We start from the raw sequence: 14,178 nt of genomic DNA on the forward strand, positions 1-14,178 counted from the left end.
AAGAAGAATGACTAAAGCAAATCTTGCACCAGCACCAAACCTAGCAATTCCATCTCTGCAGGATTTCTTTGGGTACCCCAGCATAGACTGCAACCTTATATGGCATTTGTGTTGCTGTTCCCATAGGAAAAAATAAACAAACGAGGGCTATCTTTCCTCAGGAACTTTGTATTTACTGCCATCCTCAACCCTAGCCAAGACTGAGGATGACTGGGGCCAGAGAGATAGCACAGTGGCGTCTACCTTGCAAGCCGCCAACCCAGGACCTAAGGTGGTTGGTTCAAATCCCGGTGTCCCATAGGGTCCCCCGTGCCTGCCAGGAGCTATTTCTGAGCAGAGAGCCAGGAGTAACCCCTGAGCACTGTCGGGTGTGGCCCAAAAAGCAAAGAAAAAAAAAAAAAAGATTGAGGATTACTACACAGGGTTCTCACTCTGAGCACCTTGCTGGCCCCATAGGTTAGGAAAGAGGGATGGAACTACCAGGTGCCAGGAACCTAACCCACATCTGCTGGCCTGACACTTTCTGGCTTATTAGAACACTTGTCTCAAAGATAATTTTACTCCTTACCTTCCTTTAGCTAAAAGATGCCTATTATCTATCTATTCCTATGAAAAATGTATTATGTGTGTGGGGAGAGGGGGACAGCATTACTCAGAAAGAGAGAAAATACACCTTTCCACAAGGACTGAAACGGGTGAGCCTGCAGGCTCACTGTGGGAAAGAGCCTAGGATAGACGTGAAAAGTCAAGGACTCAGGAAACTCTAAGGGACCTACTTTCTGGCTTATTAGAACACTTGTCACAAAGATAATTTTGTTCCTTACCTCCCTTTAGCTAAAAGATGCCTATTATCTATCTATTCCTATGAAAAATGTATTATGTGTGTGGGGAGAGGGGGACAGCATTATTCAGAAAGAGAGAAAATGCATTTTTCCAAAGAGACTGAAACGGATGAGCCTACAGGCTCACTGTGGGAAAGAGCCTAGGACAGACGTGAAAAGTCAAGGACTCAAGAAACTCTTAGGGACCTACTAGGACCCTATACCGCACCTCTCACAGGGAAATCAGCCACAATTAGTACTGTTTGCGTTTTGAATAAAATCTAGAGCCATAGCGGTACTTACCTTGAATCAGCTGGCCCAGGTTCGATCTCTGGAACCCCGTAAGGTTCCCTGAGCCCTTCTAGGAGTGATCCCTGAGCACAGAATCAGGAGTATGACCTAAGGGTAGCCAGGAGTAGCCCAAAACATTTTTTTCTGCTGTTTCCCTTGAGAGGACGAAAATAGTGCTCAAACTACAGCACAGACAGACCTAAACAGGTAAGAAAAGGACCCCCAACCCCATGCTTCCTGCCCAACAGACTATCCCTGACCTGCTGTCTAGCTACTAGGCCCCAGGCTGTACCTCTGACTGTACTTTTTACCAGAGGCTGTCAGCTTCCAGAGGCTCATGGGATTCTCTTCCATTCTTTCAGCAACTCACAATGATGCCACCACGATCATCTTCATGTGGGACCCAGAACCAACAGGATACAAAGGGCAGCAAAATGACTCTAGAAAGCTAGTGGCAGTGGAGCTGGCAAGACTCACATTCAGTAGCTTTAATACATATACACAAATAAAAACATAAACACACACACACATCCTATGATAAGACTCACATTCAGTGTTTTGTTGTTGTTCTCTGTGCCACACCCGGTGACGCTCAGGGGTTATTCTTGGCTATGTGCTCAGAAATTGCTCCTGGCTTGGGGGACCATATGGGACACCGGGGGATCGAACAGCAGTCCGTTCTAGGCTAGCGAGGCATTTGCCTTGCCACTTGCGACACTGCTCCAGCCCCACATTCAGTGTTTTTAATACACACACACATGCACACCACGGTAAGACTCACATTCAACGGTTTTAACACTCAGACATAAACATCCATAGGATGACGGGTAGGGGAGGTGGCCATAGCACCTGGTGCACCAATCACTAAATCTGCGTATTTATCATTTATTTTTAAAATATATTTAAACAGCAGCAATCACTTCCAAAATGCAAAAAAAAAAAAAATTACAGTTTTTAGAATAAAATTATGTTTATAATGCGAGTCAGAAAGAATTGAAGGTACAACTGAGAATCAAATCACACGGCACTGGGAGTGGCTGGAGTCACCAAAGCTCACTGGTGGGGCAGAGGGCGGGGTCAAGCTGACAAGAGGTTACAACCTGTAGAGTTCCCCCCCATATCACACCTCCCAACTCCCCAGTGATGAAGCCAGTGTCCTTTGGGTCAGAGGAGAAGCGGCAAAGAGCTGGCTCTCTGTGGGAAGTCCCCAACCCCACTGCCCCCACCAGCCCGGGACCTGCTAATCGACCTCCTCCATGTTGCTGTAGGTGGGGGCTGGGCGGTCCACAGGGGGGGCGAAGCGTTCAGGGGCTGTCCTCGTGGGGGCCACCTCGGGAGCCTGGCCAGGGCCTAGTCCCTGCAACAGAATATGAGGACAGGGGTTGGGGATTGTCCAGTTTGCTGCCTGGCATCCCGGGGGTGCGGCTCAGAGCCCCGGCACCCAAGGGAGGGCCCCAAGGCAGGCGCAGACAGCAGCATCGTTGAGACAGAGAGACGAGATCCGGCCTGAACAGTCTCGCTTTATTATTAACATTTCGATACAAGAAGCTGCTTGGGCAGGGTGAGGCCCTCAGCCAAGGGTCAGAGCAGCAGAACAAATGGACAGACAACTGGATGAATGACCGCCCGAGGATGTGCTGCCCCGGCAGGGGCCACGGTCTCCACCTCTCCCCCAAGATTCACACACTGAGGCCCGGGCCAGAGTTGGGCCCCACCAGAGGCAGGCACGGCCTGGTGGGCAGCAGGTGGGACAGCTCACAGCACTGCCTGCAGGCGAGCTCATCTCCAGCGACTCTGGGTTACCAGAGGATAGAACACGTTGAGCACGAGGGCCACCAAAGCTGCCACGGTGCCCAGAACAAAGTACCGAAGGCAGCCCTCATCTGGTGTGGTAGGGCCACGTGGCGGGGGGCCCACCCAGTCTTGGGGCCCCCAGGGACCCAAGGGCCCAGGCCCTTCAGGTACCGGCTCCTCCTCGGCCTCCAGCTCCTGCCAAATCCGGGAAGCCTATGGTGTGTGGAAACGGCCATCAGCACCCACGGGGGAGAGGCAACCATGACAGTCCCCCCAGGATGACTGGTACAAACTCTCTACAGTCCAAGTCAGAGAGCAGAGACAAGTAGCTGAGAGCCAAGAGACCAATTACAAGGTCCTCTAGGTTGAAAACAGCAGGAAAGGCAAATCTTGATAGCATCTCATCTCCTCAAAAACTTCTCTACTGACATGCAGTTTGGTTTCCCAAGGGGAAGGAAAGAATGGGGGTGTGAGAAAAAAGGATCTTGGGAAGTTTATCTAGGCTAGATACGCATAGTAGTGGCCCATGTCAATCTACAAAGTAATCTCCAAGCTCCATTCCAAGTTGGATCCTACCTACTAACATGTCTTCTACAGCAATGGCTTTCAATCTTTTGTGTTGTTTGGGAGGCACACCTGATACTCAGGTGTGATGCTACTTGAGGCTACTTCTGGCACATCGCTCAGAAGGCTGCTGCTGGCAACATGAAGGGAAATATGCAGTGCCAGAGACTGACCCCAGCCCTTTGAGCAGTCTCCCTGACCCTCAGCTTCTCTATACCTGCAGAGAGGCAGGAGGCTGCAAACTGGCAACAGGAAAAAGTTTTCTACTGGGTTTTCTGACTTTTGAGAAAGGCTCAATGAAGAGGAAGACAAGAGAAAAATCAGTTAAAAAGAAATGTAGCCCAAAAAAGAAAGAAAGAAATGTAGCTAGGGCTGGAGCAATAGCACAGCAGGTAGGCCTTTGCCTTGCATGTGGCGAACCTGGGTTCGATCCTCAGCATCCCAAATAGTTCCCGAGCCTGCCAGGAATAACCCAAGTGGTGCTGGGTGTGGCCCCAAAACCCTAAATAAATAAATAAATAAATAAATAAATAAATAAGTAAAGATTGAATAGGCAGCAGGAACAAAGGCTGACCTTGGAGAAAGTGACAGCTACCCTAGGTCATAGAAGCATGTAGGGCACAGGCAGAGGAAAGCAAAGAGGGTCAAGGACAAACTGCTCAGGGCACGCTCTCAGTTGCTTGGTCTTTCCAAGTGGGCTAAGTGGGTGCCTATGTACATGAGCATGTTGGTGGATGTACAACCTAAGTGTCCCCACAGCTTGAGGTCCCCTTTGACAGCTTGGGTATAATGGAATCAGATTTGCACCCCAGGAATCCCAAGTTTCCAGCGGGGCCTGTTGCTGGAGAAGAGGAAGTCAAGCCCGGCCTTCTCACCCGAGTCAGGTCCCACTTGCCTACAAAATCTCCCCAAGGCCTCACCTGGCTGGCCGCAGCCTCAGCTGCAGGGCCTAGGTCTGGGTGGTGCTCAGAGTGACCTGCCCGGGGGGGCCTCTCCACAGGAGAGTTCCGCCGGCGGTAGAAGAGTACATAGGCATAGCGCGTCACGACCTGGCTCTCGTCTACCGTTGTCACCGTGCTGTCATCGAACAAGCGCCAACCTACAGCAAGGTGGGAAGAGTGTGAACACAGCCCGCACCAACACCCCTACCATCTATCCTGCTAGTTGTGTGGGCCCTCACCCACGTCGCTGCGCTGGCTGCTGCGGTCATTGGGCAGGCGTGCGTAGGCCGTGTAGTGGCCACCGATCATGCCTCCGTAGTGGTTGATGACAGCATACAAGTCATAGCTGGGCAGCTGCTCCTCCTTCTGACCAATGCAGAACTTGCTCAGGTCCAGGTTCCTGTGACCAAGAGCAAGGTGAGACCATCGGCAGATGATCAGAACGACTACCTTGTCCCATGCTGTGCCTAACCAGAGCACATCACTCACCTCACAGGGAACTCCACTAAGTCATTGATCTTGTCTCGCCAGATGAAACTACGAAAGGAGAAGCGCTTGAGCTGCACGATGAGCACGTTGGGTAGACGCCACAGCAACAGCTGTTTGGAGGCCTCTCGGTGCTGTTTGCACTGTGGGCAGTACCTAAAGCACATGGGAGGGTCAGGAAGAGTGGACCCCACACACACACTACCCTGCCACCCACACTGTGCCTGTTGTCTGGTCCTCACCAAGCTTCCTCAGGTGCCAGCACCTCAGGCCGTGTGAAGAGGTTCAGGCACTGGTCCAGAGTGAAGTGGCCAGCACGGGCAGCCTCACCAGCAGAGCCCGGGTCTTCAGCACATTCCAGCTCCTTGGAGGCCACCAAGACAAATTCCTGCAGGCGCTCATTGTTCCGCCAGACCAGTGCCAGGCTGCAGTCATCAGTCAGCTCTAGTGGAGTCTCTCCTGGAAAGAGGCAGGGAGAGGAGTCATATAATGACAGCAAGCAGCCCGGCCAGCACCTGGCTTCTACCCACAGCTCCAGGCACCTCTGTCCTCTAGCCGCTGCTCTCGGCCAGATGCATCCATTTTATAGATGTAAAACTGGGGCGTGTGGGCACTCATGGCTTCACTTGGATGTTGGTAACCAGGCACCGCGGCTATAAGAAAACAGGATCATCAGAATTTCTCTGCCTAATAAGACCGATACGAGCGTCCCCAAGGCTCCCCCAACCCAATTCCAAGAGCCTTTCAGCAGACTCTGACCTTCTGGCCTGGACATCCTCTCACCAGCAGGCAGGGAGCCAACTTCAGTGGACCCACTGGCCAGCAACTCAGAAGAAATGCCACTGGTGCTGGGAACAGGGCCCCGATCAGAGACAGCCCAGGTCCGCAGAATCCCTGCATCCCCATCAGCCACAGGAGTCACCAACTGGAACTCGGGTGGCTGTATGGAGTTCCTCTCGTTGTCCCCAGCCTCTAGCGAACCAGCAGAGAGCAGTGTAGTACAACCAGGGCCTGGGGACTCCAATGCCACGCGGCCGGGCTGGAAAGGTGGCTGGAAAACGCTCACAGAGTACCTGGCAACAAATAGCAAAGCAACTAAGCATCCTGCCCACCCTGTCCACCATCACCTCCCAACCCAACCACTGGGTTCTTACCTCGCATAGCCTTCTAACAGCTGAGCAAGACGGGCGTAAGTGAGACGAGAGGCAGGGACACTGACCAAGAAGGGGTAGCCAATATTCTCAGGCCGACAGAGGCCCTTGTGATCAGGCCAATGGGTTTTCTGACAGAGCCTGATGAGAGACACAAGGGAGCCTCAGCACTCAGGCCTAGCAGCCAGTGTGGCAGCTCTGTCTGCCCTAGGCTAGGGAGTCCAACTCCAAACTCCAAACATCTGTGTCTTTAGGGGGTAGGTGGAAAGTGGAGAGGAGCACTGCAGGGAAACCAGGGGTCCTCACTGGTTGCAGTAGCCGACACGGTAGCACCGGGTACAGCGTTTCAGCTTCTCATCCTCTGACTGCTGCTTCCGCTGGCAGGCTGCGCACTTGGAGATGGGGATGCTGGGCACCTGGGGGCGCTAGGGCAGATCGTTCAACTCAGCAAGGCCAGACCAGGCGCCAATGCCCCTCCCCTCCAACTAGGGCTCCAGGTTGGCCCCTACGCACCTGCTGTACCTCCAGCACGACCACTCGCTCCTTAGCCAACTCTGACGAGAGCAGCTCAAAGCAGAGGAGCATGTCAGATGGAGACACCGTATCCAGTGAATGGGAGGGCAGAAAAACACGGTGGAAGCGATTCTTAACCACCTGAGCACAGAAAACACAAGATATCTTCTGAGAATAAACCCCAGGGGAGGACCTAGTCCTAATCTTGGATCTGTGAGGACAGAGGTAGAGATCTGGGTACAAGGAATGCAGACGCTTTCCTTGGCTCTACTCTCAGTGTCCAATAGAGTAAGAAACGTAATGCAGGAGCCGGGAAGAGCTCAAAGGACTAGAACACACATTTTGAACAATGGAGCACTGGAGCACCAAAATCAGTAGTTCCCCATATCCACCCCCCAAAAAAAGGGGGGGGGCATATATCTGATGCCTGGTACATCAGAGCCTGAGAGACCAAGAGGGAAGTAGCCACTTGCCACATTAGGGGCCAAAGTGATAATACAGTAGCAGGGTGTTTGTCTTACATAAGACTGACCCAGGTTTGGTCCCTGGCATCCCATATGGTCCCCTAAGCACTGCAGGAGTTACTGCTGAGTGAAGACTCAAGAGTAACCCCTCAGCATTGCTGGATGTGCCTCCCTAAACCCGTCTCCCCACCAAAAAGAAAGTTCCCCACAGAGGGCAGTCTCAGTCCTGCTGTCAACAAGTAGAATCCTGCTCAAGAGAACAATATAGACATCAGAGGGGCCACCTCTGCACCTATTTACACCCCCTAACAAAAAGGGCACCACCAGGCTAGAGGTCAGAAACCTTCAAGAGAGACATGACCACACACCTGGGATAACATGAGGGAGCCGAAGGGAGGGAGAACCAACCATACCTGGGGGAAGAATGTTCCTGCAGCTCAAGCACCTTGTTGGAAGAGGGAAAAGCAGTTGGGTGCAAACACTGAAAGAGGAGCATAAACCCTGACAATGGCTGGAAACTGAGGCACCTCGGTGGCGATGCCCCAAGGCACGCCTCAACCAACAGCGTACTACCCACTTTGGCGCAGTCATGTGGGTGTACAGAGAGGCCAGTGAACACACACACGTCTGAAAGTGCCTACAGAAGGACAGACGCACCTCAGCCAGCCGCAGGTTCTCGGGTTTCACACGGACACTCTGCGAGATGGAGTCCAACACTTCACTCGCGCTTGAGTTCTCCTTGCTGATGCTCACCAGGAACTGTGGCGACAAGGGTAGAGTCCATGCGGAAAAGGGACCAGGGTCTTGGTAGGTGGTCTAGAAGTGAGGGTTGACTCCTCACCTTAACAGGCTTGCTGTGGGGCTCCCGGGCAAAATAGAAGATGGGGAGGACCTTTTGCTTCTGTGGCAAGGGCACCGGCAGGTAGAGGAATGGATCAAAAGTAATGGAGACCTGGAGTTGAAGAGATAGTACTAAGTTGCTTCACATAAGAGAGGGGGCTAGGGAGAGGAGGAGCAGAATTGCCATGGCCCAGAACCCCAATCCAAGTCCTCAGAAGACGGTCAAGCTTGAGAACACTAGATGGAGAGGGAGTACCGTCTATCCCAAAAATAGCAAGTACTTCTTGGCACTTGGGACCTTGTTTCACTTTAAGTCACATCACCTGCACCCTGAGTGACTTTGCAATCTTACCCTTAACCCTCCCCACCTTACCGTTGCTTTTGAACCTACGATTCATCTGAACTGAGCCATGAAGTCTGACACTGCAGACTACAAATGAGCTTAAGGATTTCTTGCCAACTTCCTTATCCTGGCCTTGCCTGGTTGACCCAGAGATACCCCTGCTCTGACTCCAATCTGACCAGGCTAGCTGTACCACGCCAGAGGGATTTCTTTTCAGGGAAGCCCTTCATACCTTGGCACACACAGGGCACACCAGTTTTGACTTGTACTGGCCCTGAAAGAGGTCCACGATGAAAGAGTCATTCCTCATCTTGTGCCTCTGCCATGCTTCCTCAGCAACCACCTGGGGAGGATTAGAGGTTAGAGGAGATCTGGGAATAGGACCCACAGGAGGTGGGTCTGCCTCCATCCCCGGCCTAACCTCATCTGGTCGCCCGTCTGAGTCCACAGTCTCTGTATAGGGCTTGTTCTGGATACGGTTCAGGTCCTCATGCAGACCATCCAGCAGGAAAGCCATGAACTCCTGGGCATCGTGTTGAGCATAGCCCGTGAACTGGCTGGCCTTGCTTGCCACAATAGCCTGGAGCAAGAGCCAAGATGTGAGCACGGAGCTCCAACATCCTCTGGGAAACACAGCTAGCTCAGGCAACCCGCCCTTGCCAGTCCAGGGTAGACATGGCAGTCACAAATCACCTTCAACTTGGAAGGTTGGAAGGCATGGTGAGTACCCTTCCACAGAGCCCGGAGCAGCACCGCAAAACCAATCGCCAGACGCCCACCAGTCCCTAGTGGGTTGTTGTAGTTGATCTCAGTTTCGAAGGAGCGATCTGGAGACAGCAGCCAAACAAGTGTAAGCAGGGGAAAAAATGCCCACGGCCCACAGTCCCGCTCCCCAGGCCCACTCTCACCATGGAAGAAGTCCCGGAGCTCCCGCGTATTGGACAGAGACTGAATCACGCTGTTCATGAAGCAGGTGTTTCCTAGATTAACAAGGCCGGTGAAGCCAGGCAGACACACCTTCTTTTCTTCTTCCTCCTCTTCCTCTACGCTGTCTCCACTCACGGGGCTGTGCGGCATCGGAGGCACCATACATGTGGGCTTGGGCTGTGGGAGCCAAGAGGGGGTGAGAGAGTCGCCCTGAGGCGCTCCAACCTCATCCTGGGCCCTCTCTACGCGCGACTCTCACCGAAGCAAGATGTGGTTCTGGCTTTGGAGCTACGTGCTCCATGGGAGTGCGGGCAGCCACACCATCCAACCCCGTGTCCTCATTCCGAGTCTTGGGCTTTTCCTTCTCCACAGCCCGAGCTTCCTCCTGGCCTGTCAAGGGGTGGGGGGCACCTCCGGGTGGGGTGGAGTCGAGGGGGGTTGGGCCTGTCGGCACGGCCACCTTTGCACCACCCACTGCACCTTAAAAAGGGGGAATGAGAGGGCTGGTGGTTAGCTGCACGTGGCAGGGGGCAGGGGCCTGGTCGCGTCTCCTGGGCAATGAAGGGAGCTCGTATGCAGACCTCGTGCAGCCGGGGCCTCCAGACCTCCCCAGCGCTGACTCTGCCGCTTGCGGAGGCAGATGTCGATGCGAGAGACGGTAAAGCAGAAAGTACATAGCTCGGGCTCAATCAGGTTCCTGTGGGAAAAGGGGGCACTCAGCACTCGGGTGGGCCAGGTGTCAGGGTCGTGGGCCGTGAGAAAAGAGCCCAGGTGGGACAAAAACAGCAAAGGGGCCAGGTACCACCCACCTGAGTTTCACCTGCCAACGGAAGATGGTGTGGGGCCCACAGCCCGGGTGCAGTCTCAAGAAGTTTCCATCCCTGCAGAAAGCCCAGAAAAGCAGGGTAGGGAAAAAAGCATGAGACACACTGCCTGGCCCCAAGCACACTGCCTGCCCGCTCTCTTGCCCACCCACCTGGTCTGGAAGATAAGTGTGAAGTCCTGCTCTCGGAACAGCACTCGAGAGGCCTCCCTGCAGATCTCTTTCACATATACATGCACCACCACTGAGTCTGGCCCCTTCTCGTAAGAATCGTTCTTGACAAACGGCAGGTTCACCATGGACTCTGGCTCTATGAGGAGATCGAAGCTCAGCATCACCCAGGACAGGTACCTCCCTCTCCATCCACCAACTCGCCACGACTCCCAGCCCCACCTTTACCATCTACCAAGGTTGCAACATCTGCTGACACTGCCATCTCCTCCTTGGAATGGTCACCTTTCTCAGCGTTTCTGCTGCGGGCCATGGCTGAGGAGACTGGGTCATTCCTAGGGGATACTGCCTTGTCTCCTGCCAAAAGTGCTAGATTTTCCTCTGAACCCAGCAGGCAGGTCTGGGGGTTCAGTGGTGGTACCCGCAGCAGCTGTTCCTCAGCCTCAGCCTATTCAAGGCAAGATTGTGGGCAGAAATCAGTCCTGGTCTGGCAGATGGCCACCCCACTGGAAATCTGTACCTCTCCCACCCCAATATCTGCCAAACAGGCACCCCACTCTCACCTGAGTGGCTGGCTCAGCCAAGAAAGGAGAGGCATCACCCCGAGGTCCAGGGCCATCTCTGGGCCCTTCCCCCTCTGGCCCTCTGCGAAGATGCACAGCCCTCTTGGCGCTGGGGCCTGCCTGGGCCCCAGGGCCAGCCCCCGTGCCTACCTCACCACGACCCTGGGCCCGCTTCTGGTTACGGGCCTCCTGCTTAGCCCGGCGGGGTTCAGGGCCTGGTTCTAAGGCAACGGGCGACAGCTCCTGCCCATTCTCCTGGCATGGCAGCCGTGACACCAACTCCTGGTTCCCTAGAGATTTCTTCTGCCAAAGAAACAGCAGTCAGACACGGTCAGCTATACTAAGAATTCCTCTCTGGCCCTGCTCTGGAACTTACCAGGAGAGAGGGCCATGTGAGCAGAGGTACTTTCTTGGGCAGCGCCAGTTGCAGGAGGCCACCTTTGCGGGTCTGCACTTTAGCACAGGAACTCTCTATCTCAGCATAAAAAACGCCACCCCACTGCTGACCACCTGGAGACAGAATGGGAGCTGTGAGCAGACGTGGGTGTTGTTAAGAGATTTCAAATACACCGCTAAGCTCCGGCCAATTAGCTGTACCTGGGAACCGCACCACACAATCCGTGTCTGTGAAAGCAGTGTCTACCTCTTCCAGTCGTAGAGGGCCCACTCCCACACGCAGCTTAACTATTACCTCATCTGCACTCTGCCGCCAGTCAAGCAACAAATCTGCAGAGAAGTGCCAAAGATATCAGGAGAGCCACCACCACTAGCTCCTAGTTACAGACACCAGCCCGAATAGAACTGTCCAGAAGGGGAATATACCTACCCACCCTCCTAATACCCATCTCTGTCTCCCAGCATTCTGTTTGTTACTTACCCTCTTTGGTTTGTTCCTCCTGGAGAACGGATGCTGACCCTGGCAACAAAGGGAAAGAGCAGGGAAATGATAAAGAGGAAATAACCCCCAAGCCAAGACCACCATCTTCAGGATCTCAGCCAAGCACTCAGAGTACACAAGTACACAGAGCCTAAGTTCTGCCCAGCCTTCCATGTTCCTTGCTCAGCGTCACAGGAGAGAGAGAAAAATAAAAGCCCATCCTTAACCCCCCCCCAAGTCTATAGGCTTTACAAGAAGGGAAGAGAAAAAGACCGCCAGCATTCAAGACATGCCACTACCACCTCTTCTGGGGTCTCCATCTTTGCTCTCCTGGTTAGCACGGTCCTTCTGTTTCTTCTTACTGGTGGCCTCTTCCAGTCCTGGGGCCCCTCTCCTTGGGCCTGTGGAACTCGCCCCACCAGACATCTTGAGCCGTTTGGTTGACAACCAGAGTGCCCCAGAGTCGGCAACGGCGTCTGGGTCAGGGCTACGACGTTTTCTTCCTGGTCCAGCTATCTTGGCAACTCTGTGAGGCCAAATTCTCCGACAAGGAACTGACAGCCTAACAAGAAAGGGCCAGTCAGCCATCACAACCAAGGCCCAACAATTTGCTCCTTGATTACAGCCAGGCCTCAGCGACCCAGAACACTAACCCTAGCCAAGCAAATCCCCACCCCCAATGGAGCCCTGCCCACTCTGAAGGGAGAATAAATAATGCAAATGGCAGCAACCACTTCTGGCCGAGTGAGTGTCCTCGCTGTCTAATCACACAGAAGCCTCACAGAGAAGGCACTAAGTCAAGGCGGCCACGGCCTGCCTGGAAGCAGGCTCCACCACTTTGGGGAGGAGCCCTGGCTCGGGCCTACCGGGCTGGAGCTGTGAGCAGGGTGCTCACTTTCCCTTCACTCTCACTGGCTTAGTCACCACCCAAGGAGACGGAGGAGGAAGGCAGGCAGGAGAGGTGAAAGCAGTTCAAAATACAGGCGCTGTAGGTTAGGCTCTGTAGCCGAAATCACACCCAGTCCAGGTGCTATCACTGACCCGGCAAGAATAAGGCACACAATCTGCTGCACCAGCGCCTGCCCTCCTCGAAACCTGCTCCTATGCAATGTGCCTTTTCTCCCTGCACCCCTAAAAGAGACTGCACTCTCCAGCCGCTGTCCCAGACAAGCCGGGGGAGCAAGCAGCGTGTGAGAGAGATCAGGGGCATGAGTCTCCAGAAGTCACATGAGCCACTCGCAGCCATCCAGCTCCAGAACCCAGGAGCCCAGACTGTCAGGATCCAGGCACCCCAGGCGCACACACACCCCAGCTACTCGGTTCCCCACAGTCCCCCGGGGAGTGGATTGTTCCTCTTTCCCAAACCAAGTGCTCCAGGGCCACGATCCAATACACTCGGCTTGCTTGCAGTAGCAGAAGAGTGCTTGCTGGGCGCCCCGGGACGGAGTGGGCAGGGGAGGGGGTGCAGACCTCCTTCCGTGGGGCCTGGGGCGGGGCTGGCAGCCGGGATCGAGCGTGCCAATAGGTCCCAAGCAGAGGCGAGACACTCACCCGCCCCGTCTGCACCTCCTGGGACCCAAGCAAGGCCCAGCCGCTAGTCGTGTCTCTCCCTGTCTCTCCCCCCTTTCTCCACCGGGACACGTCGGGCGGGAAGGGGCTTCCTTGGGGCCCCCGAGCGAGCCTGATCGGGCGCCGCGCGGGGCGACAATCTACAGGCCGGGGGTCCCCCCACCCCACCCCCGGCTCTGGGCCTGCAAATGCGGAGTCTGGCGCCGCCGCCTCCAGGAAGCCGGCCGGCCTCGCTTCGCTGCAAGCAGGGACGTGAGAGCTGCGTGACGGGTCCCGCCGGGATCGGAGCCTGCGCGGAGCGCGACGCGGGGTTCGAAGGTTCGGGGCCCCGCGTGACCTTGACGGGGCTGCCGCGGCCTCCCCGCCAGGCCGGGAGGGCGACGAACCAGAGCGGGCCGCCGCACTCACCGAGCGAGGCCGCCGCCACCGCCGCCAGCCCTCCCCGGGCCCTGGCAACCCGCGCTCGGTTCCGCTTCCGGCGTAGTCGGTTCCGCTTCCGGCGCGCCCCTCCCCCGCCCCGCGCCACCGGCGCCGCCACCGCTTGTTTTGTTTCGGCTCCGAGCGGAGGCCGGCCGGGGGTCTGAGCGCAGCGCTGATGACGCACTTCCGGCGGAAGAGGCCGCGCAGCCGCAGTAGCTCCGGGGCGGGGCGGGGCCTGCGGACGGGGCGTGGCTAGAGGATGGCGCACTTCCGGCGGGAGAGGCCGCGCAGCTAGAGGCAGCTCCGGGGCGGGGCCAGTTGAGAAGGCGGGGCTAGATGAGTGGGCGTGTTTAGGCTGTGGGCGTGGTTATGAGATCACGCACCTCCGGCGGGAGAGGCAGCTCCGGGGCGGGGCCAGCTGAGGGGGCGGGGCTATACGTGGGGCGGGGCTATAACGCACCTCCTGCGGGCGAGACCGCGTAGCCACCAGTCAGCTCCGGGGTGGGGCGGGGCCAGCTAAGGGGCGTGGTTAAATGATGGGCGTGGTTATATGATGACGCACCTCCGACGAGAGGCCTGCAGCCACAGGCAGCTCTGGGGTGTGGCCAGATGAGGGGGCG

The 14,178-nt window shown here is 55.6% G+C and overlaps 1 protein-coding gene across 15 annotated transcripts; it reads right to left on the reverse strand.

Moving 5' to 3' along the window:
• Positions 1–1,981: 1,981 nt before the first annotated feature.
• USP19 (ubiquitin specific peptidase 19) lies at positions 1,982–13,671 on the reverse strand. Of its 15 annotated transcripts, none has more exons than XM_049777312.1 (27): positions 13,547–13,671; positions 11,869–12,131; positions 11,570–11,608; positions 11,290–11,418; positions 11,069–11,202; positions 10,693–10,995; positions 10,358–10,577; positions 10,112–10,268; positions 9,945–10,016; positions 9,717–9,832; positions 9,395–9,615; positions 9,117–9,312; positions 8,902–9,035; positions 8,630–8,788; positions 8,441–8,551; positions 7,867–7,977; positions 7,683–7,784; positions 6,562–6,702; positions 6,355–6,473; positions 6,052–6,189; positions 5,657–5,970; positions 5,440–5,550; positions 5,140–5,356; positions 4,901–5,053; positions 4,651–4,811; positions 4,391–4,569; positions 1,982–2,469 (listed from the first exon to the last, which is right to left on the reverse strand). In XM_049777312.1, exons 2-27 carry the CDS (start codon positions 11,993–11,995, stop codon positions 2,353–2,355), a joined length of 3,981 nt encoding a protein of 1,326 aa, XP_049633269.1. In that variant the 5' UTR covers positions 11,996–12,131; positions 13,547–13,671; the 3' UTR covers positions 1,982–2,352. The 15 variants fall into 15 exon arrangements, with proteins under 15 accessions (XP_049633269.1, XP_049633267.1, XP_049633265.1 ...); XM_049777311.1 differs by lacking the exon at positions 1,982–2,469 and adding an exon at positions 2,613–3,119 and having other exon boundaries at positions 10,352–10,577; XM_049777310.1 differs by lacking the exon at positions 13,547–13,671 and having other exon boundaries at positions 9,395–9,609; positions 10,693–10,992; positions 11,869–12,123.
• Between the last annotated feature and the right edge of the window lie 507 nt (positions 13,672–14,178).

The sequence above is a fragment of the Suncus etruscus genome, chromosome 7 (assembly GCF_024139225.1).
Source record: "Suncus etruscus isolate mSunEtr1 chromosome 7, mSunEtr1.pri.cur, whole genome shotgun sequence".
Classification (NCBI taxonomy): domain Eukaryota; kingdom Metazoa; phylum Chordata; class Mammalia; order Eulipotyphla; family Soricidae; genus Suncus; species Suncus etruscus.

What these genes read in the sequence shown, in the direction of transcription:
- USP19 (XM_049777311.1), bottom strand. Translation starts at nt 11,995, where the DNA reads ATGTCTGGTGGGGCGAGTTCCACAGGCCCAAGGAGAGGGGCCCCAGGA. An exon ending in TTAGTGGAGTTCCCTGTGAG is followed by an intron (nt 4,812 to 4,900) that starts GTGAGTGATGTG and finishes TCTTGGTCACAG; the next exon opens with GAACCTGGACCTGAGCAAGT. An exon ending in CAGCCAGCGCAGCGACGTGG is followed by an intron (nt 4,570 to 4,650) that starts GTGAGGGCCCAC and finishes ACCTTGCTGTAG; the next exon opens with GTTGGCGCTTGTTCGATGAC.